This window comes from Monodon monoceros, unplaced genomic scaffold (genome assembly GCF_005190385.1).
Source record: "Monodon monoceros isolate NGI ecotype Baffin Bay Population unplaced genomic scaffold, NGI_Narwhal_1 Super_Scaffold_16, whole genome shotgun sequence".
NCBI classification, from domain to species: domain Eukaryota; kingdom Metazoa; phylum Chordata; class Mammalia; order Artiodactyla; family Monodontidae; genus Monodon; species Monodon monoceros.
The window spans coordinates 70995579-71022531 of record NW_021703772.1 but is presented as its reverse complement, the minus strand read 5'-3'; the positions used below and the strand labels follow the sequence as shown (position 1 = coordinate 71022531).

Here is a 26953-nt window from a genome sequence, read left to right as displayed (position 1 = left end):
TTTGAATTTTAGAAGAATTTTTTATTAGAGTATAGTTGCTTTACAATGCTGTTAGTGTCTGCTGTACAGAAAATTGTATTAGTTATAGATATACATATATCCACTATTTTTTAGATTCTCTTCCCATATAGGTCATTACAGGGTATTGAGAAGAGTTCCCTGTGCTATAGAGTACGTCCTTACTAGTTATCTATTTTATATATAGTAGTGTGTATATGTCAGTCCCAGTCTCCCAATTTATGCCCCCTCCCACCCCGTAACCATAAGTTTGTTTCTCTATGCTTCCATTCATATTTAAACAGTTGGGAGAAGTGAATTTTGAAGTCTTATTTGTAGATCCAAAGAAATAAATTTTAAAGAGCTAAATGAGGAGGGTTTTGTTCCTGATATAAGAGGCACCACATCCTAAACAAAAGACTACTGATACAATTTTAGACAAACAACATACCAGAAACTCCGGGTGGTGTCTTAATGAATTTTCCATTAAAATGACCAATAACGGCTTCGCACTTTTCTGTTGACTCCATCCTATTTATACATAAAAATAAAACACGTAAATAGTCACAGATATCTTAGTTTTCATTTTGTCCTGTACACATGAATACAATCCTATAGGTTTATTGGATACAAATGAAAACTAACAAAAATGTGAATGATAGGAAAAAGTGGGTTTATTCTATCTTTTATTTAACTGTTGTTTGTGTGCTTCCATAGTAAAATAAAAACTTGATAACCACACACTACATTCACAGAATCATAAAAGAAATAAATTATACAAAGAGTATTTAATATCAAGCATAGGAAATGTATAATTTTTTCCCACTTGTAGAAAAACTGATAATCAATACACAATAGCTTTGTTAGTCATGATAGTGAATTAAAAATAAAAAATACCAGTTTAAAATACTAGTGTATTTAGTGCTGCTGGGATATTGGTCATTTTAAAGATGGTCTTTCCTTTTACATATTCAAAAAAATGACAGACTCAAAAGTCATGATAAGAACTGGTGTTAATCAGAGGATGTGTCTTACCGGTTTTTCTCATTAGCTTGAAGTTTAAAATTAAATTAGTGAAGTCAATTATGTACCTTCTTTGTCACCTTGGCTTTAGAGGAGGAATTAAAGGATGGAGCCTAACAACTTATTCCACATCTGCAGGTGGCTAAGAACGCCTGAGAAACCTTTCAGGGGAATTAAATCATTTTGATTTATTTTTCTTTAATGGAAAAAACACTGAATAATCTGCTCAAAATGCACTACACTCCTGGACTGCCCAGAAGAGTTGCACCTTGGTTTTAATGGGTGGTTTTTAATAGTTTTTAAAAGCAATAGAATTTAATTGGGTTCTATCTTTGGATACAGAAATGAAAGTCCTTGATCTGCTTTCAGAGGAACACCCACAGAGGGACGATTTGCAGATGGCACTGGGCCTTTCACTGTTTCACCTGGGTCCTCTTAACCCATGAAGTGCACACTGGGGATGCTGGCCTTGGTGGCTTTCCACCTGTAGAATACCTTCGTTTTATTATAAAATTGTCTGGCCTAACAGAAAGAGTAATGGACTGAAAGTCAGAAGAACCAGGTACTAGACCTTGCTTCATTGCTTGGCAGCCCTGTGACAATGGTAAAGTCCTTTCTTTAACTCAATTTTCCTATATGTGAAAGAGTGAAAAGTGCTTGCTTTGTTGGTCTCACAGGCCTGAGGTAGATGCGATTGTCATCAAATAGGATAATGTATAGGAAAGTAAAACGTCAGCAATTTCCCCTCCAAAACCAAAGTCAATACCTTAAGACATGTAGACGTTATCGGTTACTGCACAGTATTAATAGGTTGCTAAATGATGTAAAATCAGTTTTTGTACGCAGGCTTTCAGATTGCAACTACGTCAAAAGCCAAAGCTTCTTTTGTTTAAGGTTTTTAAAGGAAGCAAACTAACCATTACACGGAAGTATCCTTTCTGGGGAGGAAGGTATAAAAATAAGATGGAAGGAATGAGGGTAGTTTAGATATCTGCAACATTTTACTTCTTAAAAAAAAAAATCTAGGCAAAAACTGTAAAATGTTACAATTTGTGTAACACTTGGGGGGGGTTAGACAGGTGTCTGTTGTACTTTTCTGAGCGTTTGAAATATTTCACTTAAACATCTAATTCACTGGCCTTATTGACGATGAACCAAAGTTCCATCTAATGAGACAAAAATACCAATTTATTTGCAAAATTTAGGAGCCTGAGATTGTTGTTTTTAAGAAGTTTAGGCATCTTGATCTAATTAGTCAAATTATTAAGGAAACATACTTGCAGAACTACTGCTCATGTGGTATTTCCTTCCCCTAGGTCACCAAATATTTAGTGTCCTCAGGTTCAAGAATCCTAATGAGCTTCCAAAAGATTTGGAAAAATGCAAATGATTTTTTATGCATAATTTAAGTTCATGGTACAACTGGCTCCTAGAACCCTGGCTTAAATTCTCTCTCCTCGCTCAATTTTTATTTTCCAGGAGATATAGCAGAGCTACTGTTGTTGACAAGAAGACAGGCAGCGTGCTTACCTAGCAAAGCCAACACCACGACTTGTCCCACTGGAATCGCGTAGTATCCTTGTAGAAATAACTTGTCCAAATGGTTTCAGCATATTTTCAAGTTCTTGCTCATCCATGGACAGTGGCAAATTAGAAATATACAAGTTGGTAGGATCTTGTTCCTGTTGCTAAAACCGAACACAGAACTGTCTATTAATTTCCAGCAGAAGGTGAGATATGTGAACACACTTTTACTTGGCCACTCTCTTAGCTCAGTTCCTTTGAAAGTACTAACAAGTGAGATCATGGGAACTACAGAACACCCGAGTCACCATGAACACTTGAAAACAGTGTCTGAAGCTTGGACAATCTGTGCAGGTCAGACACGATCCCACCAAACCATTCTTGGCAGGTTTGGAAGCAGAAGCGCTGGCAGGAGTCGCTGGGTTGGAGAGGATGCCCTCATGGAGGCAAAACTCTCAGCTGTTTGCAGTGTTCTACAAAATAACTAACCTCTCCTCCACTACTATTTTTAGGAGCCCATTTTGGGCACACTATTGCACAAATGGCTGTCACTGCTAATAATTCAATCCAGAAACACACGACGGATTCTGGACTAAGTCAACTAAAGTCCAGTGGGATTTTGCCCAAATTCCCTTCTTTTGCTCTACAGCAGAGTCATTACTACCTCTGAGTTGTGATCACCAATGGGAAATAGAGAACTTCCTAAATTAACAAAAACAAAACCCCACAAAGTCATACAAAATGACAGACTCAAGGCAGTACAAGTTTTAGAATCTGGATAAAGCTGAACTCAAATGTAGATGGGGGAAGGGAGTTTTGCTAAATCTTTGCTACTCTAAGAGTGATCCAGGGGCCAGCAGGGATGGAATTAACCTGCAAGCTTACTAGAAATGTAGAATTCCAGGCCCCATCCCAGACCTACAGAATCAGAAACTGCATTTTAATAAGATCTCCAGGCAGTACAAATGCATATGAAAGTTCAAAAAGCAGCAATTAGATCATTTCCCACCCACCTTTGCACTGCTGAGGTAAAATCAGCTGAAACCAAAGATAGCAACTGAGTTTTCTGAGAACCAGTAACAGCTATGTATATTTACTGAGTCTGGTGTTAAATCATCAGGAAATAAGCTTATATGCTATCTGGAATATTTTCTGACCAAGTAAAAACTCATCTCGGCAACTGTGAGATCAGGATGATCTTAACTTTAAAACAGGCTTTCCTTTGATCTTACTACCACTTGTATCTTTACATATTGAACTATGCAAGTTTATGATTTTTCTTTAACAAGCACTATTAGCAAAGTCATTAACCGATGTCTTAGCCTTAGGCAACAGAACAGCGCACTCATCATATTTAAATTTCCAAAATGCACAGTACTTTAAAAATGTATGTGAAACATACGCATATTTGTACAAAGTCTCTACTTTCAAATGTATCCTGGCATTAATTAAACCTGAAATAAAACCTTTCCTTTCAGATGATCTGCAAGTAAAAGTAACTGACCTTTAAGATTTAAAACAACAATCTGGTATCCTAGGGAATGGCAAATACCCTGGTAGTCCCAAGAATTAAAGTTACCAAAGACTGAGAAACTATGGGCAGAAAGTACTGTCCCTATGACTTCCTGGTTCTGACAGAAGGCAGCCTGTTACCAGGCCAGTCCCAAAGGTATGGAGCAGAAGCTCCCAACCTGGGTGACCCAGACTCTCAGGGGTGTCAGTGCGGTTGTGTCCAGGAAAAAAATTAAAAAATTTCAAGTGCTCAGTAGCAAGCCAGAAACTTAACTTCATTAACCCTTGACAGACTAAACAAAAATGGCAACTACCTTTGCTTCTGTCTGAAAGTAGATAAAGTCAGTGTGGTACCACTGATTACCTTGTGCCGGGCAAAACCTCCCACTGAAAATTACATAAAGCATATCTTTAATGTACAAAAATTGTAAAGCGATTTAATAAATGCATGACAGTGACAGATAAAATGCTTCAGAATAAAGGGAAAAACAAAATGGTCTTTGGTATTAAATTTTTCAATTTCTTCTCAGGTGGACTACAAGCTAAAATTTTAATTCCTTATTTCCACTTTATTCACTACCTTCCCTGACTTCACCCAATTAATCCACAGCTCCTCAATTAACTATCTCATGTTGGCTCTAACCTCCCAAGTCCCTGAAGCTTTCCTGGAGTGCACAAGACTGTATTTGTTCCTGTGGAAGTCTGGTCCTTAGTTGGTGAACACAGATAGGGTTATTTCTCTCTGAAGGTGGGTACACTGAGGGGTCCTGTAGCCTAATACAGTCCAATGACATTTATAGTGCATCCTGTACATCCCAGACCCTCTTATACAATAATTGTGACTCCAGGTCTGTCTTCTAGCCGTTTATAGGTGAGTTGGGGAGATAAAAACACATGTAATGAATGCTGTAACAGAGATGTATACAAATCACAATGGGAGGACAGATAGGGGAGCTTGTCTTTATTAGGGAACATTTTACAGAGGGCATGACATTGAGTTGAGACTTGAGAAACAAGCATAAGGCATGAGGCTGAAAACCAGATTGTGAAAAGCTATCCAAGGAGTATGACTTTTTTTGTCAGTTATCACTGCTTAAACTTTGCCACTTAAGCAATGCTAGCACGAAAGAGAATGACTATGTATCCTGAAGAGTGTGTGGGCAAAGGATAAAGTAGCCTTGCCAGAGCTGCAACATTTCCTTGAAGGCTTGTATTTTATCTAAAAAAAAAAATGTATCACGTAAATGTTGCAATCTACTCCCTAACTATTTGAGTTTGTTTCATATGGAAACAGTATTTCTGAATTAATACTTTCGAGTCATACTGACACTGCAGTCTTAAGATAAGCCATGTTTATCCTGTGATTTCAGGCGTTATACTTTGTTGGGTGAGGGGAGGAGGAGGAAGGGGGAGCCTTGTCCCTGTGCTGCAGCTAGAAAGCCACGCCCTAAAAAATCTGCAGCCTCTGGAGGCACAGAAGCAAGGGAGTGATGTGATCAAGTCTATCTTATTAGAAAGATTTCTGAATCATGCTTAGTCAGATTCAGAATAAAGCTGGGAACTCCCTAATTAAAGAGCATTAAAACACACCTTGGACAAAGATGTGGCATAAAAAATGTTACATAAGGAACATGTATCATAAATATTGTGAGCTTTCTTTTTTTTAAAATAAATTTATTTATTTTATTTTTGGCTGCGTTGAGTCTTCGTTGCTGCACATGGGCTTTCTCTAGTTGCAGAGAGCGGGGGCTCTTTGTTGCGGTGCGCAGGCTTCTCATTACGGTGGCTTCTCCTGTTGCGGAGCACGGGCTCTAGGCTCATGGGCTTCAGTAGTTGTGGCGCACGGGCTTAGTTGCTCCGCAGCATGTGGGATCTTCCCAGACCAGGGCTCGAACCCGTGTCCCCTGCATTGGCAGGCGGATTCTCAACCACTGCGCCACCAGGGAAGCCCGTGAGCTTTCCTTTTGAGTTACAATTATTAAAATCTAAATGACTAACATTTAAGAATATTTAAGAATGTTCATAGACTTTGTCATCTGTGAAGTATTTTCAAAAGGGCTGACTATGTAGGTAACTAAGTACTTTCTAAATCTGTGGTTTAGTTGCTATTAAACTATTAATAAAAATGTTATTCTTGGGTCTTCCCTGGTGGCACAGTGGTTAATAATCTGCCTGCCAATGCAGAGGACACGGGTTCGAGCCCCGGTCCGGGAAGATCCCACATGCTGAGGAGCAATTAAGCCCGTGTGCCACAACTACTGAGCCTGCGCTCTAGAGCCCGCGTGCCACAACTACTGAAGCCCCTGTGCCTAGACGATGTGCTCCACAACAAGAGAAGCCACCGCAATGAGGAGCCCGTGCACCGCAATGAAGAGTAGCCCCCGCTCGCCACAACTAGAGAAAGCCTGCATGAAGACCCAATGCAGCAAAAAAAAAAAAAAAGTTATTCTTTAAAATGTTAATTCAACTTGAATGTTTACCAATGAAGAAAAAAAATAATAAAAAGTGCTAAATCAGAATCAGGAAATTGAGCTAACCCACTCTATGATGAATAGTGAGATAAGATAGACTAAATACAGGTAGATATTTCCTGTGATTTTAACGCATTTTTTTTCAATAGCAAACAGTCAACTAGCTCTCTTCATTTGGAATGACCTCTAGGGCTAACATTATTTATCCTTCTTTTCAAATGGTCAACTGATCCTGCACACATTGCATACAAAGTTGCAAGTAAAAAAAAAACAAAAAAAACAAAAAAGAGAAGCAACTCCAAGCTGGCAGCAATGGTCGCAAGAATATCTGATCACCAAAGGGTCCATGCATTCTTATCACCATACATTCCTAGTAAACGGAACATACGGTACTTGTACTACGTGGGAGTGGTTCTTGAATAAGGGTAATTTCGCCCCTTTAAAATCAGGGACAACCGTAACTCTGTTTTATTACATACAATGCTACGTCAAAAAACAATTTTTCTGTAAATCATGGGTGGTCAGACATAAAAATGGGGCTAACAGGCCTCTTTATATCCCTAGGCATGGAAAGTGTTCAATGGCTTCTTTAACAGGTAGAACACTTGGATCCCACATTGGCCATGAGAGGGATAAATGGCCACTCATGTTCACTTGAGTAGAAAAGTGGGGCTTGGAAGTCCCTCATGGTGTAAAGCACTCAGTCATCATCTGGAAGAAATTAACAAAAACCTCCCTATGCGTGTGGAATGGTTCCTAAAATTCAAGAAAGGGACCTGGCAGGAAGACCAGACATCTGTTTTCTCTTGTACTGAGTAGGTTCACCAACCAGCAGATAGCTGCTTATGGGCATGTGAATGCAAACTGCTTGAAGCATGGTAGACCTCTGTATGGAAGGGCGATTAAATTCCTGCTCCTTTGACTGCCTATTTACTGAAAAAAGTGCGAGCATACCGCTAGGCAAATAACACAGGGCGATCCGCCGACCCCCAGCAGGTCTTAAGAGGTATTGCGGAAAGGCCTACAGAAGTCACTCTATTAACAGATATCACCAATGTTGACTTGAGTTTTATATCTTTTCAGCTCGTTATCTGAGGTTTTTTTCTTCTTTTCATAGATTGAGTCTTTTATTTTGAAAAATGCACACATTTGAAACAAATGCCAAGTTTAACATACATGGCTCAAGTTTAACCTTGAGCCTTTTGGAAAACCTTTGGTAAATTTCATCAGGGTACTCGATAGACTCAATAAATATAATTTTTAAATGTCCCATTGCTATCTCTCCATATCTGCCCAAACTGGGAAGTTTTTCTCTTGCTTAATTGGCTTCATTGATCATCAATAAAACAAACATTTGATATCTACCATAGGCCAAGTACCAAGCAAGGCACTGAAATTAAAACACGAATAAGAAACAACCATTGTTGTCCAACGTTCTCCAATTGTAGCTTTATAGTTCAGTTTTGAATATTTGTGGAGTTCTTTTTCAACTCAGATAGTCAAAGTGTCAAACAATATTATATTCTCCCCCACTCCCCAGACTCGCCTAGTGGAATGTCCCTTAATTTTTTCTGATTATGTAAGAAAGCAAGCCTTTAATATGTGGCAATGTGAATTTTCAAAACTTTATAGTGTCCAGATTAATTCACTAGAGGAAAGCGGACAGTGACAGGTCCCTTATCACCCAAACATGGGAGCCAGACCTAAACTTTTATAAACTGTCTCCACAAAAGATACATGCCAGATGCTCCTTTATCCAGTCAGCATAAAGGGGATAAGTCAACTCCTGATACTCAAACCCATGGTTCCGTGGCACAGAACAATGGACCCTCTAGCATTTAAAATACCTTTTGTAACTTTAATGATATAATAAAAAAGAAATCAGGTCCAGGAAACTCAGTCATCCTACAGAGACCCGAAGAAATTCACACCGTGCAGAATGTTGGCACACTGCCAGCATCTCTGAACCCGTGCACTGTTCCCTCCCTACAGATGATGTAGGAAGGGATCACTTTTCCTAGCCAATTTACAGTCCAAGCCACCTAAGGAGGTCTTTGAACAGTGCTCATTAACAGTCCACGGGAAAGCTGGCATTCAAAGTGCACTGTTGACACAACGTACAGTGCCAATCTATGCCCAGTCCGGTTCTGACTAAATGCATTGTAAAGACTTCTTCAGACAGGATATATTTAATATATTATGCTACTCAATATCACTGGCACTGAAAAGATGCCTAGGTAAGTGCTCATGGGGCCGCTCTAAAAAAGGCCTCTGTATTACCTGGAGCACGTTGTTAAAATAGCCCTCTTTCTAACTTTGTTTCAGCAGAAGTCACCAAAAAATGGGTTTCAGGCATGCCCACGTTCCAGAGTGAGAAACCAGACCACCTACACAAAGTCTGCATAGGAGTGGCTGAGATCTGGCTTGAGAGGCTCAGCTGACCACCCACCTCTCGTCTGCCTGGGGGAGGGACTGGAGAGGGTGGAATGAACACGCATGTGGAGAGAACCGCTGATGTGTTCTGAGTCCCACCACAGGGGCTGCTTCCCCCATCACTGCCAGTCCAGCAAGAGGGGCTTCAACAGACCCCTCAGGAGGCATGGTCTGTGGCCTCTGGAGCTCGGTGGATACAATGAATCAATGTCTGACTTACGCCTGAGGAATCTAAAAGGCAAAGGCTGGTTGAAGGGGCCTATAAGTGCAATTGGGGGGTAACTAGTCTCCCACAGACAGCTGGCAAACACATCAATGTGGGCCACACAGGTAGAGTTGGCCCAGGGTTGTGTTAGAGCCTTCCAGGAAGGCTGTCTTGAAGGATAAGAAGGTCCTAGAAGAAAGGGGCTGAAGGCTGACCCTTAGATTCTCAGGAGCTGAGGCTAACAGCCTGAGGACACGTCTTCTCTAGCTTGAAGGAACTACAGGGGAGAGAGCAAAGCATACTACTAAGGAAAGCATCAGTTCTCTGTCTGCCCAGAGAAATCAACACCATATCGCATAATTGTCAGGTCAAGAAACTTTCCCATCCTTTGCCACTGCTCCAACCTTGGAGGGGTTAGAAACCACAGCTAGCTATGGAAGAGTGGGAAAGACACACATTTGGGAAATAGGAAAGAAACTAACCATGCTCCCATCCCAGGACAAGCTTACTACTTAGAGCAGACCAGAGCTGGGGGAAGGGAGAAGTTTTAATATTATACGGCACTCAAAATTTTGTCAAATAAACAGGATTGGACATTTTAATTATAGGTATCACACACTTAGCATTGGAAATGTGTTCTTAAAAAAAAAATCAGACATTCAGCATCAAAATGTTAACCAGGAGCCTATTTCATATTATTTCAAGTAAGAAGTATATAATGTATTACCATTAATCACAACCCCCAATTTCCTAAAATGCAACTAAATACATTTGTTACACATCTGTACGTGTGTCTGTATACACGTAATACCTGGTTATATTGGGATGTAAACTTTTAAAATATCACTTTGTTTTTGTTTTTTGCGGTACGCGGGCCTCTCACTGCTGTGGCCTCTCCTGTCGCGGAGCCCAGGCTCCAGGCGCGCAGGCCCAGAGGCCATGGCACGTGGGATCCTCCCGGACCGGGGCACGAACCCATGTCCCCTGCATCGGCAGGCGGACTCTCAACGACTGCGCCACCAGGGAAGCCCTAAAATATCACTTCTTGATCACCAAATTATCCATATGGTTGTTAGCAGACAACTGCTTTGTAAGTTGTCATTTCTCTTAGCACCGGCGGCATCCAAGACACACATCCCTTTTGCTGACTCTCAGCAGAGTTTTCGAAACCTCTACACAATTCTGACATTTACAAACTGTATTTGGAATATAACCTGAGATTTCCCCCTTAACTCAATCTTGCTTAAAATATTGTATTGAGATTGGTGTAAATACATATAGAAAGGCTGAAAATGTACTGAAAGACAATTATGTTCCCTGAAATTTGGATATGAAAACAATTAAGGGGCATTCTACTGAAAAAAATTAACCAGAAAGACCTGAAATGAAAGAAGCATGAAGGAACTTTTCAAAATTGCGAGAGTAGCCAGAAAAGTCATGGGACCTGCCCTAGATTTTATCCATGAGAAGAAGAAACAGGAGCTTCACAGAGTAGAGGAAATGGACAGAAGAGAGGGAAAAATAGAGCCCTTTTCCAATTGTGCCTTAAAAGTCCTGCTTAGAAAATGTATGGTTACCCATTGTTTACATAGGCATATTAAACATTCTGTAAATCATATACAACTTAGGTATTGCATACTCACAATTAAATATATTTCAAGCCTCATAATCACCGTCTTTCAACAATACCACAGGAAACTGCTGTATATTATGGACAAGTAATCTAAAAATCATGGCTTAGTATTTACAGTTTGTTTATTTTAGCTTCTTCCTCTGGAGTTTAAAAACATCTGAAATAAGTCCAACTCAATCCAAAGGTCTAAAAATATTAAAAGTCAAGGATTACTTTAGAAAGGTGATCCTTTTCATCAATTCCTGAAATCTTTATTCATGCTTTTTTTTTTTTTTTTTTTTTTTTTGCGGTACGCGGGCCTCTCACCGTTGTGGCCTCTCCCGTTGCGGAGCACAGGCTCCGGACGCGCAGGCTCAGCGGCCATGGCTCACGGGCCTAGCCGCGCTGCAGCATGTGGGATCTTCCCGGACCGGGGCACGAACCCTTGTCCCCTGCGTCGGCAGGCGGACTCTCAACCACTGCGCCACCAGGGAAGCCCCATGCTGATCTTTTAATCAAGGTAAATCTCTATCCTGGTAGCTGCATATATGTCCTTCAACAGCTTTACGGTCTTAGCAGGTAACTTATCTCAACCAGGGTTCTTTAACTTCCATAAATCTTCTTTCCTTATGGAAATGGGAATACCCTTCAGGGAATGACCACATGCTACTCTTCAGAAGCAGGAGAGGAGAGCACAAAATTACTTTCCTCCGTACTGCAAGACACTAGATAATATAAAATTATCGATCTTTTGAAAAGAATATACAAGATATCAAACCGTCAAGTTTCAAACTTGAAAATATGTTCTGTAGCAATTCAAAAACCACAAATAAAAAAATATGTACATAATTGTATGAGTATCTTAATAAATGCACTTTAGGCACTAGGTATGATATAACCCAAGTTTACATTTAGGCAATAAGACTGGAGCATAAATGCCACTTCAGTGATTAAGAGTTCATCAAAACAAGTCCTGAATAAAGCTACTGCAGAACTACTAAAGAGAAGATTTATAATCCATAAATAACCAATGTCTAAAAATCACTGACTTTTACACAGGGGAAATAGTATCTGTAGCTTACACTGCATTAAAACTACTAGTATATTTGTACAACGCATACACATGTGATTGTATTTTGTTATTCTTTCATAATATGACATTCTATACACAATTACCTTCGGAAGTGTTTCTAAAATGTATTAATTCCTTAAGCATTGATATTTTAAAATTATTTAAAAAAATACAGTACAGAGCTTCAGCCCACAAGTACCCACTTACCTGAGAAAATCTGGTGCTATTTCTCCATTTACTTAGGGGGTTACATAATCTGCTATGTAAAATTTTATACAGTTATAAAACCCTTCTTCACATATAAATTTATGAGGAACAGTCTTTGGCAAAATACCTACGATTGAGGATGCGAAGGCATGGGACAAGTGTCCACAGGTAACTGTGGCTCACTGGGATGGAAGGAAGAACTTGGATGGTGACAGGAAAAGCCACGTATCTAGCTTCAGAACCAAAGCCAGAGACCACAGAAGTGAGTACTGGCTCTCAACTCACCTTTGCCATTTGAGCTTGAACCCCACTTGCCTTCAGGGCAGACACAGCCTTCTGAGCTGCTGCAGGACTGTCAAAGTCGACAAAACCATAACCTGAAATGCAAAAAACACTTAGTGTTTAAGCCATTATTTTATGATTACATAGAGGAAAAGGATGACTCCATTTGGTCTCTGATGCAGGCAGCAGAAATGAAAGCCCTGTCGTTCTGACATGTCTCAAGCTTTATAGCCGCAATGCAACATCCTCCTCGAGCTGTCCTTCCCCATCTATCACGGGCTAGGCAACTTTCCCTTCAAAGTTTAAAAAAAAAAGGAAGAAACAAACAAACAGTTTTTTTCCTTTTCCAGATCTTTTTCTCAGGTGTCCTGTACTTACTGGCAGAAAAAAAAAGACATCTGAGTTATACCAAGATTTTAAAAAAAAAAAGGAAAAAAAAAATCAACTTCAGAAAAGTAACATTTTTAATAATTTGGTAAGAAAGATGGTGCTATCCTACAGAGTTTACAAGTGTATGTTTATTCTGTAGACTACATTTTTCAAATAAGTTAGGTACAACCACTGGATACCCCAAATATAAAATAATCTAAATGTTAGAACTTGGTTAAAAATATCATTATTTATCTAAAACAGAGCTCATGATCTCTTCAAAATAAATAAAGGGGGGGGGATGGCTCCAGAAACCCAAAATAGCTGTTTTAGCAGTTCATGTCCTAAAGTCTAAAAACAAAACATAATAAAACAAATAAATAAATAACCTCCTAAGAGAGGTCCTGGTTCAAAGCTTATTTATCCACAGCTTTTCAAACATTTTAAATAAGCTGGTCAGCTATTCTGCCTGGCCACGACAAATCAAAAGCAAGAAATAATGGGGAAAAAGGGTCGGGTTGAGGGTAGAGCTGCTACAAAATAATCACATGGATGGTATCCATATGCTAATTATTAGTGAAAATGAATAGCAATCAAGAAAAGAGGAAAACTATACAAAGAACAGGCCTTAAAGCAGCATATGAGCAAACAGCTCCATGAACTTCACTGATCCATAAGCATCACTGTATTAAATCAGGCAGCCACTGATTTGTCACTATAACTCTTAAGTTACTGAGAAAAGGTCCAATTCTATTTAGCGCACTGTTTAAAAGATCAGGGTACCAGGCAAAAATACCAACAGAGATTTCCTTGGAATTCAAACCTATTATCAAATTAGTTTTATTTTCTTAATTTATTTATTTATTTTTGCGGTACGCGGGCCTCTCACTGTTGTGGCCTCTCCCGTTGTGGAGCACAGGCTCCGGACGCGCAGGCTCAGCGGCCATGGCTCACGGGCCCAGCATGTGGGATCTTCCCGGACCGGGGCACGAACCCGTGTCCCCTGCATCGGCAGGCGGACTCTCAACCACTGCGCCACCAGGGAAGCCCATCAAATTAATTTTAAATGAGGAAGAATATTTTGAAAAAGAAAAGCCCTGTTTGGAGGTTGCAGAGAAGAGGGGCCAGCCCTATCATTTAGTTGCAGATATTATAAAGCTACAGTCATTTAGACAGGAAGAAACTAAGTGTCAAAATAGGCAAATATATGCATCAACAAGACCAAACAGAAACTTCAGAAGTAGTCCAAAGGTGAGCGTGCAGTATTAATACCAAAAATATTGCCTGGTAACAAAACTAGTGAACTAGACTATGGATTACAGAAATAGATGTTTTAGGAGACAGAAGTGTCAAAGCTGAAACAAGCAGCAGCTTCCTTCGAGTACTTGGAATTGGGTTGGAATAAGGCCTAATTTGATTTTGACAGTGAATGGAGAAATAGCCAGGCTGGAAAGAAAAAGAAGAGGCTGACCCAAGTAAAAGCAAAGAACGCTACTCAACAGCCAGGTTAAACGTATTTTGGAATTTTTTTAGAAATCTGCTGTTAATGCTAACATGCAACCCGTTATGAAGGTACACACAGGCACACACATACTCACTCTCTCACTCTCATACGTATTTTACTACCAAATACAATTTAAGCAGGTCATAAATGAACACCCAACTACACTGAAATGATGCAACTTCTACTGATGGATATTTAAGACACCCCCCTTAATGTTGCTGTTGTCAATAAATTACAATAAATAGAAGATCTCAGGTTTGATATTCATGTAGTTGAAATTGCTATTCATTCAGGTAATATTAGTATTATTTTATCTGTTATTTCCTTATTAGGAAAAATCCATAATGGTTGCATTTTTAGTTAACTGTTTATAACCTTTTCTGGCCTTGCCCGATGTCTACTACATAGCTGTTTCATAAATATTTGCTGAAAAACAAATATAACAGGTAAGCATGCAACCCTGGGCTCTTTCATTTCCTTTATTATATTACTTTCAAGTAAGTATAAGAGTATATAAATGAGTTTCACAGGTTCCATGGGTTTCATTACATAAATATGTACACAGATGTTTCTGAAGGTGGGATAAATTAAGTAACAAAGCATCCTCTCACTGGACCCCCAAGAGGATTCTTCTCAGGTCTCAGGAACAGTTATGGTATTCCTGCTTCTTGGATTTTATTCTACATTGTGATTACTGAATCATGGGAATAGGTATGTTTATTTTTGCTTTGGCAACTAAGAAATACAGGGCTATTTCTATAGTAACATGAAGTTTCCTGCTCTTACCCCTATTTTCCCTTTGGTCTGACTTATCCTCACCCATTTTATGTCTGTGTGTGTGTGTGTTTTCTGGTCTTATATGCAACTCTGTAAACATTGATAATTAACCAGCTGGGTGTCACAATCAATCCGTTGTAAGCTTCTTTTTTTTTTTTTTGGTCCTGAACTACCATACATTCCAGTGCTGAAAAGCATTTAAATACCTTTTCTTGGCCAAAAACTGACAAAAATTGAAAGGTAGAAGAGCAACTGAATAGTGAATTTTTAAATTTAATAACTACGATAACATGTTATTCAGAGCAATATTTCCTTCAGCTTAATTCTGTCTTCTGGAGAGAGGCTTCAAAATATGTTTTGTGGGGCTTCCCTGGTGGCGCAGTGGTTGAGAGTCCGCCTGCCGATGCAGGGGACAAGGGTTCGTGCCGCAGTCTGGGAAGATCCCACATACCGCGGTGCGGCTGGGCCCGTGAGCCATGGCCGCTGAGCCTGCGTGTCCGGAGCCTCTGCTCTGCAGTGGGAGAGGCCACAACGGTGAGAGGCCCGCGTACCGCAAAAAAAAAAAAAAAAAGTTTTGTGCCAAAAAATGTTCTATGACCTATAAGGTCTCTAATTTCCAGGTATAAAATTCTTTGATCTGTTCAACGCTCAAAAAACTGTATACAACACAAGCACTTTCCATTTATACGAATAACCTCTTAAGCATTACCTATATTCATCCATCCATCCACCTACCCACCTTCTCAAGTTATCTGTAACATGGCTAACATGTTATCTGTCTTTATTATGAGCTATGCTGTGTTATTTTTTCTCATTTGTCCTAAAATTACTATTTTTCAGGAGCTCTTTCATTCTCCCTCCCAGAATTTTATAAACCCATTCTTGCTTACTCTCTCCCCCTCACTCACTCACCCACACCCCAGATATCTGTTGCTATTTCTTCCTGAGAGGCCTGTGTGACACAAAGAGACTCAGAAGGTTTCTCTCATCGCCCCCCTTCCCCGACATAAGGCAGTCTCTCCTGAGACTCAATTTAGGAGAACATCTACAGGAGACATGTATTGAAAACCAGTGCTGAATTATTCTTATCCTTATTTAGAAGCCCCCAAAATCTCTCCACTTATCTTCAGACCCTTCCCAAATATCATGGGTTTGTATTATGATGTTCAGTTTAGCTTTAGTATTTCTTTACTCGTACCTTTTCCAGATCATGCTAAGCATTTTGTGGAGTTTTGGCTTCCAGGCAATAGGGTCTTGCTGGAAAAGAGTGTATAACAGTAGCGTGTCCAGTGTAGAGGTGTGGCAGAGAATTCACCCAGGGAGGCCTCTGGGTCCTCTCTCTCACGTAACTAGGGCAGCTGTGCTTTTTTTAACACACTGATCTGCTGCGAAGACTTCTTTTTGGGGGGTAAGGGGGTTGGGGAGGTGAGGAGGAAGAAAGGAAGGGTAAGGTTATAAAACGACTTGTCTACTGTGATTTCTCTCTTGGTTTGAAACAAATGCTGAGATCAGCTTCCTGTTTTATACCTGCAAGAGTCCGTTTTTTTTTGTTATAAAACCGAAAGGTTTTTTTCTGTGTCCCTGCTCACCCAAATCATTTAAAAATATGGTAAACAAGACTAATCTGGTAACTGGGTAGACATTTCAGTCTACAATTTGACTCTCTCCAGTTTAATTCACTGAAAATATTAATTGAGTACCACTCTACGGAAAGCATTGCTCTGTTCACCGTCCTAAGGCAAAACTGCCTGAATGTGCCATGTTGACTAAACATGGGCTTAAGATATTTGCCACAATAGCTCCTTTAAATTCAGGAGCTTTGAAGAAGAGACAGAAATACAATGAATCACTTTAAGTCTAGATTAAAGGAAACGGCTGGCTTCTATGGCGAGGCCCTACCATACCATCCAGAGGCTTCATTTATGTTCTCTGCCTTTTTCAGATTGTGCTAAGCCACAGCCATCACCACTACTTGAAAAACTGGGGTCTAATTAATGAGGAGATTTGCCTTCTCTGCCTATTCCTGTCAACCTTATTTCAATTCACGGGGTCAGTCGTTAGACTCAAAGTCAGCTGACTCCATTCTTCCCCTTTCCTAGAAATCACATGCCTATTGTTAAGATGCCGGATCATTAAAAGTCAGAACCACAGAGCATCAGTGCTGCCTACTCCAGACGCCTCCCCTTCCAGCTCATGGAGCCGCATGAGCTCATCCTAATTACACGGAAAACTGAAGGTCAGTGCATCAAATTAATGCAGCAGCATATTTCAAAGGGGCGTATGACCTCCCCTCCCTATTACAATTCGGTCAGTGAAAATGGTTCTCTCCTCCCCGCTGCCAATATTGTCAACAGGCATTCAGCAGAGAACAATTGGGAGTATTGAAACATGTAATTAAGTACTGCTTAAAACTACTCTAATTAATAGAGCCAATTTGCACAATATGTAATCTTTTCAGTTCTTTAGTGCAGTCCAATGGTCTTCAGTAAGCAGCTCTAATCTCCTCAGGCTCAGCAAAGAAAAGCTATTTTCTAACTCTACTCCCCTTTTAAGAGCAGGGGATAAATGCCAGCCGGTATTTTGCATGTTAACTCTACTGGCATCAAATCTGGGATTCTGGCAAAGGGCTAGCTGCTGTTGGGTTTCCAGCCAAAACTCAACCAGGGACAAACGCAAGCAATATGCTGACATTGTGCAAGACAGAAACTGGGTGACATGTAAGATTTGGATTTTAATAAATGGAGGTAGTTCTGAAACCAAAGATCAAGTTTAAAATTCCATTATTTTTCTAAAGCCCTGATTTAGCAAATCAACAGCCAAGGAAACATACCTTTGCATTTGTTCGTTGTCTTATCCAAAATTGCCTTCGTGGAAACAATTTTCCCATATCTAAGAAAAAAAAGAGAAAAAAAGAAGTTATAATTGAGGAACCTTTATTAATGTCTAACTCCAGAGAACACACACACTTATCAAACAACTGCAAACTTTCAAGTACAAAATGTTCTTTACTAGGGGACGGGAAATGAGAATTCTAAACACAAACTAAACTAAAAACGGGGAACAGCTAGGCCTCTCATTTGAATCTCTGGATTACAGTTTGATGTTTAGCTTTGAGGAATCAGGTACTTACCTGATGATCTTGGGACCAAAAAAATGGAATGTGAGCTCTATAAAAATAGTTTCGTCTAGTAACACCATGTCTGTGGTCAAATACAAACCCAAAGGCAAGGCTACAGAAGTGTTAATGGAAAGTACTAAGATCAACATAGCCTTTATGAACTAATCATGGTGGGAAAGCTGCCTGGATCATATCTATTCATTTTGCTTTTGCAGGCAGCTCTGCATGGCTGTAGATCACCACAGAAAGGTGCGTATGTGTATATATCTTTAACACACTTGATGTGTTATTTAAAACAGGTCTTTTTTACCTAAGATTTTGACAACTGTTTATAAATACCTTTATTAAGACCTCTTTTAATGCTGTAATAATAGTTATACGGTGTACTCACTAATGTGTGTGTGGGCACGTGTGTGCAAGAAATAGGCAGTGCAAAAATATAAACCAATGAATCAGGAATTAAGCATTACTTTTATGAGGGTTTGTATGAAAAATGTGTTCAAATTCCTTAATGTACAACAGAAGTTGGGAGAAGCAGGAAAAAAATTCAGAATATTAAAATTGAGGGCACTGCTATCAGAAACAAAGGGGCAGCAGAGTTTAAATATATGTACTACCTACATCCTTTCACAGTGACCAGACCACAATGCAAAGCACTGCTATGTTTGTCTTCTAAAAACGGAGAAGAAAAACCTTTGAAAAATAACTCTTAAAAATTACTAGGTTTTGGGGGAATGCACATAACATACTTGAGGTATCTGAGACATTTCCCCATTTAGATGTGGCAAATTCCAAAATTTTACTTTCCTATGTATTTACTTCAAAAATTTCACATTTTCTCTAATACTACTTTCTCGTGATTTCTGCTGAGGACTAAAAAGACTCTTAAAAGTTTTAGAAAATGGAAGTATCTGTGCAGCACTTTAAAACATTTTAAATGTTGCAGGTTTCTATTTTATGTATTGAACAAGCTGAAAGACACTTATCTAGAGGAAACAAATGGCTTGGGCCACCTCTCTCCCTCAGTTAATCTTCACTCTGTGTAATCATGTAATCAAATGATTACTAACTGGGCACATGAAAGTAAAGATAATTTAAGGTTCAAATGACAATTACATCCAAGAGGCATAAGGCTACACAAACACCTTCAATTCCCTGTAGAGATTCTGAGTATTTATAACAACCTTAACACAGGTCACTAAGCTTACAAAAAAAATTTTTTTTTAAACTCTGCAAAACAGAAACAATAAGTGATTTAAAGACCACCTTATAGCAACCATTTATCTACCTAGGTTACGGACAGCTTGATATGTACCAGCACTCTCTCCTTTGCACAAGTTTTAGCTGAAAACGCTTTTAGACTGCATCCCTATCACAGCCCTTTGCAAAAGTAGGGAAGAAAACTGGTATGACTCCAATGTAGGATAAGGGGATTGGGAGTCATAGAGATTAAGAGACTTTGCTTGCGGTCACAGAGTTCAGGGTCTTTTGTAAACCAAACAGAAGAAAGCAAATTTAGAGAAGGTCAGGGGCTGGCCTTCTACCCTTCTGGTTCTGCTCTCCACATTAATAATGGGGAAGAAGACATGGAGAGAGGAAGATGTGGGAAGCAGGAAAAGTGAAGAGGCTCCTGAGAGCACTAGACTCAATCCATGCCACACTCCACTCTGGTTTGGGTTCTCTTTGATCTTTGCTACATCTGACATTTCTCCTTATTTCCACACCTATGCTTCTAGGACCTTCACTCTCAGGACCTCATCCTACCTTTCCGGGCACTCTTTCAGTGGTGTTTTTTGGCCCATTCAGCTTCCTCCTCTCTCTCCTTAACCAAGTACTTTCATCACATTTGATAATCAGCCCCTTAACCCTTCCTTTTCCTAGGAAATGTATCCAGTGCCACAGATTTCATTTATACATCTTCTTTGATGAAGCCCATTTCTTCCTGTTTTTTTTTTTTTAATCTAACCAAAGCTTTAGTTTTTGTCTTCTTCTTTTTACTTAACTATCTTAGTATCTTACTAAGATACTTAAATATCTAGTTAGATGTTACCTCATGTCCACTATTTTCTAAATCCCATCCCCAAAGAACCTCAAACGCATTTTCCTTGTCTCCTCTTCATATCTCATTTCATTCAATAGCATCATCCCATTCCCAAGCTTGTGGTCCTTGAGACACCTTCAACTCAGCCATTCCTGAATCCAGTCAGTCAATGACTCTTCTGAGTTGTGTGTAATATTCACTCCTTCCCTTCACTGTGCCTACACCTATACAAAAGGCATATCATAGCTCTTGCCTCTAGCCTCCGGTCCTTCCAACCCAGTCTGCTGCATTACTCTGCGTTAAACACCACTTTGAACACGGTTCTCTTCTCTCTCCATTGCCCCCTTCTATCCATGCTTGGACTTAAAGAACCTGTTGTAACACTAACTTTTCCACGAAACTCTCCCTAATCTCCTCAACCATTTAGTGGGCGATTTTATAAGAAACCAGAAAGGGAATAACATTTACTCAGTTCCTAAATTTCTAGGCACTTTGTATGTATGGTCTTATTTAACTTCACAACAGTCTTATGAGGTAGCTGTTATTATTCCCATTTTTGCTAATGGGAAAACAAAAGCTCATAGAAATTTTGAGACTAAGATCTCGCCTAAAACCTCAAAGCTCAAAAACAGTTAAATTTAAGTTTTCACTGCAATTTATCTATGACATAATTTTGAGAAACAATGTTTCCTTTACATACTCAGAGTATGGAAGGTGAGGAAAAAAGTGGAAGATCTATTAAGGGATTGGAATAGATTTATTTTTCAAACCAAAGCAAGTTTTTTGTTTGTTTGTTTTAGACACAAGAAATAAGTATGTGGTTCATGGTTGAAGGAGGGATGCGGGGTGTGTGTAGGAGAAGAAATATGTCTGAAATTTATCGGTTTTACTTTCTATTGTGGTTTTCATTATGATTTGTGGGTTAACACTGAAAGCCCATGACTTCCCAGAAAGTCAAAACAGTTTTCACTCTGTGGTACTACTGCATACTAGCCTCCATGCAATCAGAGGGTCAGTGAGACGCTTCTCTGGAGTTACCCGGGGTGGTGGTGGGGCAGGGTTTTGAAGCCTTTTCCTCTCCTACAATATCTTTTTCTGTGAGCTGTTCACTCAGTTAGCTTCTCAGGGGCTGATGCAGTCACCATGTTGTGGGAATGGAGTACAGAACAAGTTCTTCTGATGACATGAGAAAGGATCTACAATATGGGGACGAGCCGTCTGGCAAATGGCACCTCAAGGAACAGGAAAGGGGGCAGCAGGGTTCAGAGCAATTCCCCTCTGCTAGTCTTCTCTGTAGTAAGATTTAATAATGTGAGGCAGGGAAGGGATGGGGGGGGAGAAGTCATTATAGATGATTAACATTTAGTCTAATTCTACTGTTGATCAGCAGTGCCTGCAAGAGTAACAGATATCTGGAGAGAAATTCATAAAGCAACTAGATTTTCACCTCCCCTTGTTCCTATCTGCAACTTAATTTGTAAAAAAAAAGTCAAGTAACAGGGACATAGGATTTATGAGGAGAAAACAGGCCTCCTCACTGGCAGGATTCACACTCCAAGGACACCAAGGAGATGCATGCCCAAGAAAGCAAGCTGCAGAATTTAATGGGGAAAATATGAATATGAAGATTCTGTGGGTTTTACCCAGCTTCAAAGTAACAAGGCTCAGGCGCACAGTCCTGGCTACCCAGAATATAATATTCTTTGCTGAGAGTAGATTAATCCACTCCAGAGGAAGCTCTGACAGTAAAAGGATAAAGAGTAATTAAGAGACATGACTACAGAATAATGAGAATTTCAAAGGGAGAGGATAACAAGTAAAAATCTCACATTTAAACCTATTGGCTAATAAAACCTTTCGCTTAGAAGCTACCCAAGTTTCTTTTGTTTGTACCACAGCTTTTGTCATTTCTTCCCCATTTCCATTTCTTCTTTCATCTGCTATAATATAAAATCTAAGCATATTTTAGTTTGCACTTACTAAAATAAAGCTTCATTTTCTCCTCTGCCCCCCACCACTTAGTCCTTCATTAATTCTACCTTTTTGAAAATTTACCATAATTACAAAAGAAATGCGTATTTGTTATTAGAAGACACAGAAAAGCAGACTGAAATATTAGAATCACCTAAAGTCCTGAATATGAAATGTTAAATGGATTGATGCATATCCTTATAGATTTTTTTTAAATTTAAATTTATTTATTTATTTATGGCTGTGTTGGGTCTTCATTTCTGTGTGAGGGCTTTCTCCAGTTGTGGCGAGCGGGGGCCACTCTTCATCGTGGTGCATGGGCCTCTCACTATCACGGCCTCTCTTGTTGCGGAGCACAGGCTCCAGACGCGCAGGCTCAGTAGTTGTGGCTCACGGGCCTAGTTGCTCCGCGGCATGTGGGATCTTCCCAGACCAGGGCTTGAACCCATGTCCCCTGAATTGGCAGGCAGATTCTCAACCACTGTGCCACCAGGGAAGCCCATCCTTACAGATTTTGTCCAGTGTGCACGTACAAGTGCCTGCACATGGCACTCAGGCGCGCACACATAGTCTCTTTCTCCTCTCTCTCATCTACTAGGGAACTTGGAGCTTTTGAACATGGCCAGTTACAAGCCAAGGCTCTGGAGAATAGAGTCCATTCCACCCACCACCAACAGATGGCGGTAAGGGTTGACGAGTTATTTTAGTATTGGTCATCCCAGTTGGAAACTCAATTAAGGCACCATAGGGTCATTGGCAAGGTTTATGTTAGTTTATTTTACAAACGTTATTAAACTGAAAAAAGCAATGGGTGTGTGGAAAAAAAACAGAAAGAAAAAGTGTACACCTATAATGTAAACAAAAAACGATGTGAAAAAGGGTGGGATATTGCTCATGCATATAGGATGATTGCTTTTGTTTGCTTTAATAGCTGAACTGCCTTTGAAGGACAAAGAAACTTACCACCGTGAGAGAGGCTGTGCCCGTGCAAATGACAATAATTAGCAAGAAGGAGGGAGAGGGGATTGAAATGAGAAAAAAACAAAACCTCTATGGGCTATCAAATCAGTATCCACAAGGGAAAGCCTATGACCTAGTGAGTTAACTCAGGGGAATAACAGAAGTTAACAGATTACATTTATACAGCTTTTATGTTATGTCAGGCACAGTTCTATGCGATTTAGGTCAATTATTTTAATCTTCACAGTGACCTTTTGAGTAGGTGAAGTTTTATTCCCACTTTGCAGTTGTGAAACGAAGGAGCGGAGTGAGTAAGGGACCCACTAAACGTTACACAGCAGCAAAGAAGGGAGACAGAAGTTTGCTTGGCCAATCATGCTGACAAGTGTGGAAACTTTGGTCGCCAACCACAGACTGTTCCAGAGGTTCAAAGCTGCTCCCACTGTGAATCTGCACAGTTCCAAACAAGTGGCATGAGGATGAGGGCAGACCCTGGAACTGCTAAAGCCTCTAACACAGATGCTGACAGCATTCAGAAAGTTGTTCCCTGACTTCCTGGGTAGACAGCATTGTTCTATTTGGAATAAGAGGCCCAAGAGAACAAACGTATCAGTGAAGAGGAGGCATGGCTGGCTTTAAAGCTTAGAAGGAGTAATGCAGGGATCTATTTGGTGGGAATGGATTTGGGAACTAGGAGCCCTTTGTTATTGTGGACTTGTGGGGGGAAAAGGGAAAATAATTCACAGACATACACCCATACCCGGATGATACTGTACATGCATTTTCTAACTTGCTTTCTTTTTGCTGCTTTATCTTTCCAGTGGCCTCCCAGGAAAGGGGGATTTCCTACAATTTGCTTTAGGTCTTCTAACAGTGGTCGAATAGGGGAAGGAAAAGAAAGTATAAATTACATTCATTTTGCTAATAGAAAAGTTTGCTGCACAATGAGGCCTAAAAGAGCTCTCCAGTTCTGCTTTCTAGCAGAAGGAGTCATTTACCCATGTTATCCTGAATCCTCAGTACCTTGAATAATTCAGCTCATTCTATTTTATCTACTTGGTACAGGAAGTGGTAAGCATTTGAGGATGAGGTATATGTATGTGAAATTTTAAAATTAGGCAATCAATATCAGACAGATTTTCTAAGACTTCACCTTTTTGGCCTTGAAGAGTTTCACTGTTTCTATAAGACTTCTAAGGTGTACAAAAATTAAAGGTACAGAAAGATATTCCATTTTTAATTCCAGTCATTTTGGCTTAACTTTTTTTTTTTTTTTACATCTTTATTGGAGTATAATTGCTTTACAATGGTGTGTTAGTTTCTGCTTTATAACAAAGTGAATCAGTTATACATATGTTCCCATATCTCTTCCCTCTTGCGTCTCCCTCCCTCCCACCCTCCCTATCCCACCCCTCCAGGCGATCACAAAGCACCGAGCTGAGCTCCCTGTGCTATGCGGCTGCTTCCCACTAGCTATCTATTTTACGTTTGGTAGTGTATATATGTCCATGCCACTCTCTCGCTTTGTCACAGCTTACCCTTCCCCCTCCCCATGTCCTCAAGTCCATTCTCTAGTAGGTCTGTGTCTTTATTCCCGTCTTACCCCTAGGTTCTTCATGACATTTTTTTTTCTTAAATTCCATATATATGTGTTAGCATACGGTATTTGTCCTAACATTCGTTAACTGCCCCTTCCACTCGTGCGGTACGGCCAGATGTGCTTTGTGCATACAGGACTCCTGGTATATGGAACGGAACAGGAAGCTGCACCTGATGCGGCTGGAATGGAAGTCAGGGTTGGAAGAAGGAAAATGCTTGGCAGGAAAAGCTGCTACAGCCCTAAAGGTCAAAACCCAACCTGGTGCTGAAGGTGAATGGAATGCAGGAAAGACAAGTACAGTCAAGAAGGAGGCCAGACCAAGAAATCAAATCTAGCCTCACATATTTACAGCACGTCTCCAGCATGCCCTTCACCATCCAAGGCCTATGAAAAGTATGTAAGATGCCATTCCTGCCACTGAGGGGGATAACTGTGTGTGGGGGAGGGAATGTAAGAAATTTTTAATATTAAAAAATAATTAAGAATATTGAGATCCTGTATGATGAATGCTAAATAAAAGGAGCATAAACGTAGGATGAAGGTCAAGTTCAGCAAGAAAGACTTTGGGGAAAACAGAAATTCAGGTAGGCCACGGAAGACAATAAACAGAAGAATGTGTCTAATGCGAGCTGTGTGGGGAAGATCGGAAATCAAGTCTGAAAAGGTCCTAGAGGGCCTCGGGTTCTAGGAAGAGGTGTCAGGGAACAGAACGTGGCTGGAGGTTTCGCAACTGCGGAATGATATGGTGAAAGCAGGATTTTAGTAAGATTAATGAAAATCTTGTGGCTAGAATTAGCAAAGAGAGATGTCACATTTTTGGTTTATTATTACTATTTAATTTTTTTGGCTCCCCGTACTCAGGCAGTAACACTCAAGTTCAAGAAGTTACCATGGAGGGCTGAGGAGAGCTAGGAGAAGAATGGAAAGGTTCTAGAAGACAGGAAAGTTTTTAAGACAGAGGACTTCTTCTAACTAGCCTCAAATGCTCTAACTTAACATCTGAGAAAAATAACCTATGTTATTTGTATCTGTGTTATAGAAAGCTAGTGGCTTGCCTCTGTGAAGGCAGAGGAGACGGAGAAGAGGAATCACCATGGTTCACTTTTCTGAACCACCCTGGAAAGGACAGTGAATTTCAGCCCCAGTCCCAGACCTGGAGCCTGCAGATTAATTTAGCAGAAGTGCACACCATCCTCAGGTGGTCCAGCCCTCGGCCAGACGGGCTGCGTTACGACATGTGAGCTGCTGGAGAATAAATGACAGAAGCTTTGGGACAAAGTATCATGTTTTTCAAGAGAAAACATATACATCTACGTATCTAGTTTTTCAAAACACTGAAATTTTAAGATAAACACATTCTTTCAGAACACAAATAAAATTGGTAATTTACACCCAGATTCGGGGATGAATATAACCTCTTCTGGCTAAATGCAGAACCACTCCTGCTACCCTGCCTTTTCAACATTCCTGCTGGCACAGCTAATCTATTATAAATGCTATACACAAGTAACAATTGATGCTGTGTACTGCATGTATGGCTTGAACTAAATAATTCATATAGAATGAATATTAAAACTACCTCATTAGAAATGGCTAAGATGCACTTTTTGCCATATTCTATGAAAAACTTATACCTCTCTTCTAAACGAAAAGAACACTAGAAAGCATTTGATTTATTATATAGATCTGCTATTATAGCTTAGTATCCAGTCTATTATGATCTGCAACCAAGGTAAAGTAGCTTTACAGTATTTTCTGGTTTTTTAAGAGCACACAGCACACAAAGGGTCACTGACACTATCTTCTGACAGTATTTTTGCCACAAGTCACTGTACTGCAGCACTTACAGATGCAGTCACAGATGGTCAGGACCAAATTAGTGCTCCCAAGTACTAATATGTCAGAGGAAAATAATACTTGCTGAAAATGGAACCCAGAATTTTGCAAGTAAAACGTAGATTATCTAACATAAAAATGAGTCCTGAAAAGTCTCAAAACACTGATAAATGTCTAACTTTTAAAACAAAGGTAATTTAACCATATAAAGTGGTCTTTTCGTTCTGAGTTGAATTTACGAACTGACAATGATAGAGCATTTAAAATATTTTCTTCCTCTCCCAACAAAACCTGTAATGTATTTTCTTTGCTTTAACAATCTCACCTTCAGGACGATCTAGTACTTTACGAGAAGGAAGACAATATTATATTGGGAAGCAGATGGAGTTGTCGAGAGAGAGAGAGAGAGAGAGAGAGAGAGAGAGAGAGAGAGAGAGAG

The 26953-nt window shown here is 39.9% G+C and overlaps 1 protein-coding gene across 10 annotated transcripts in view; it reads right to left on the bottom strand.

Moving 5' to 3' along the window:
* Positions 1-26953, bottom strand: part of RBMS1 (RNA binding motif single stranded interacting protein 1) — a 213692-nt gene that overhangs the window by 25032 nt on the left and 161707 nt on the right. For all 10 annotated transcript variants that reach the window (XM_029224860.1, XM_029224866.1, XM_029224864.1 and 7 more), the window contains exons 3-6: positions 17819-17877; positions 12342-12433; positions 2551-2708; positions 449-528 (exon numbers count right to left, since the gene is read on the bottom strand). In XM_029224860.1, the coding sequence (XP_029080693.1) occupies positions 449-528; positions 2551-2708; positions 12342-12433; positions 17819-17877 (389 nt within the window). The remainder of the gene's footprint in view (positions 1-448; positions 529-2550; positions 2709-12341; positions 12434-17818; positions 17878-26953) is intronic.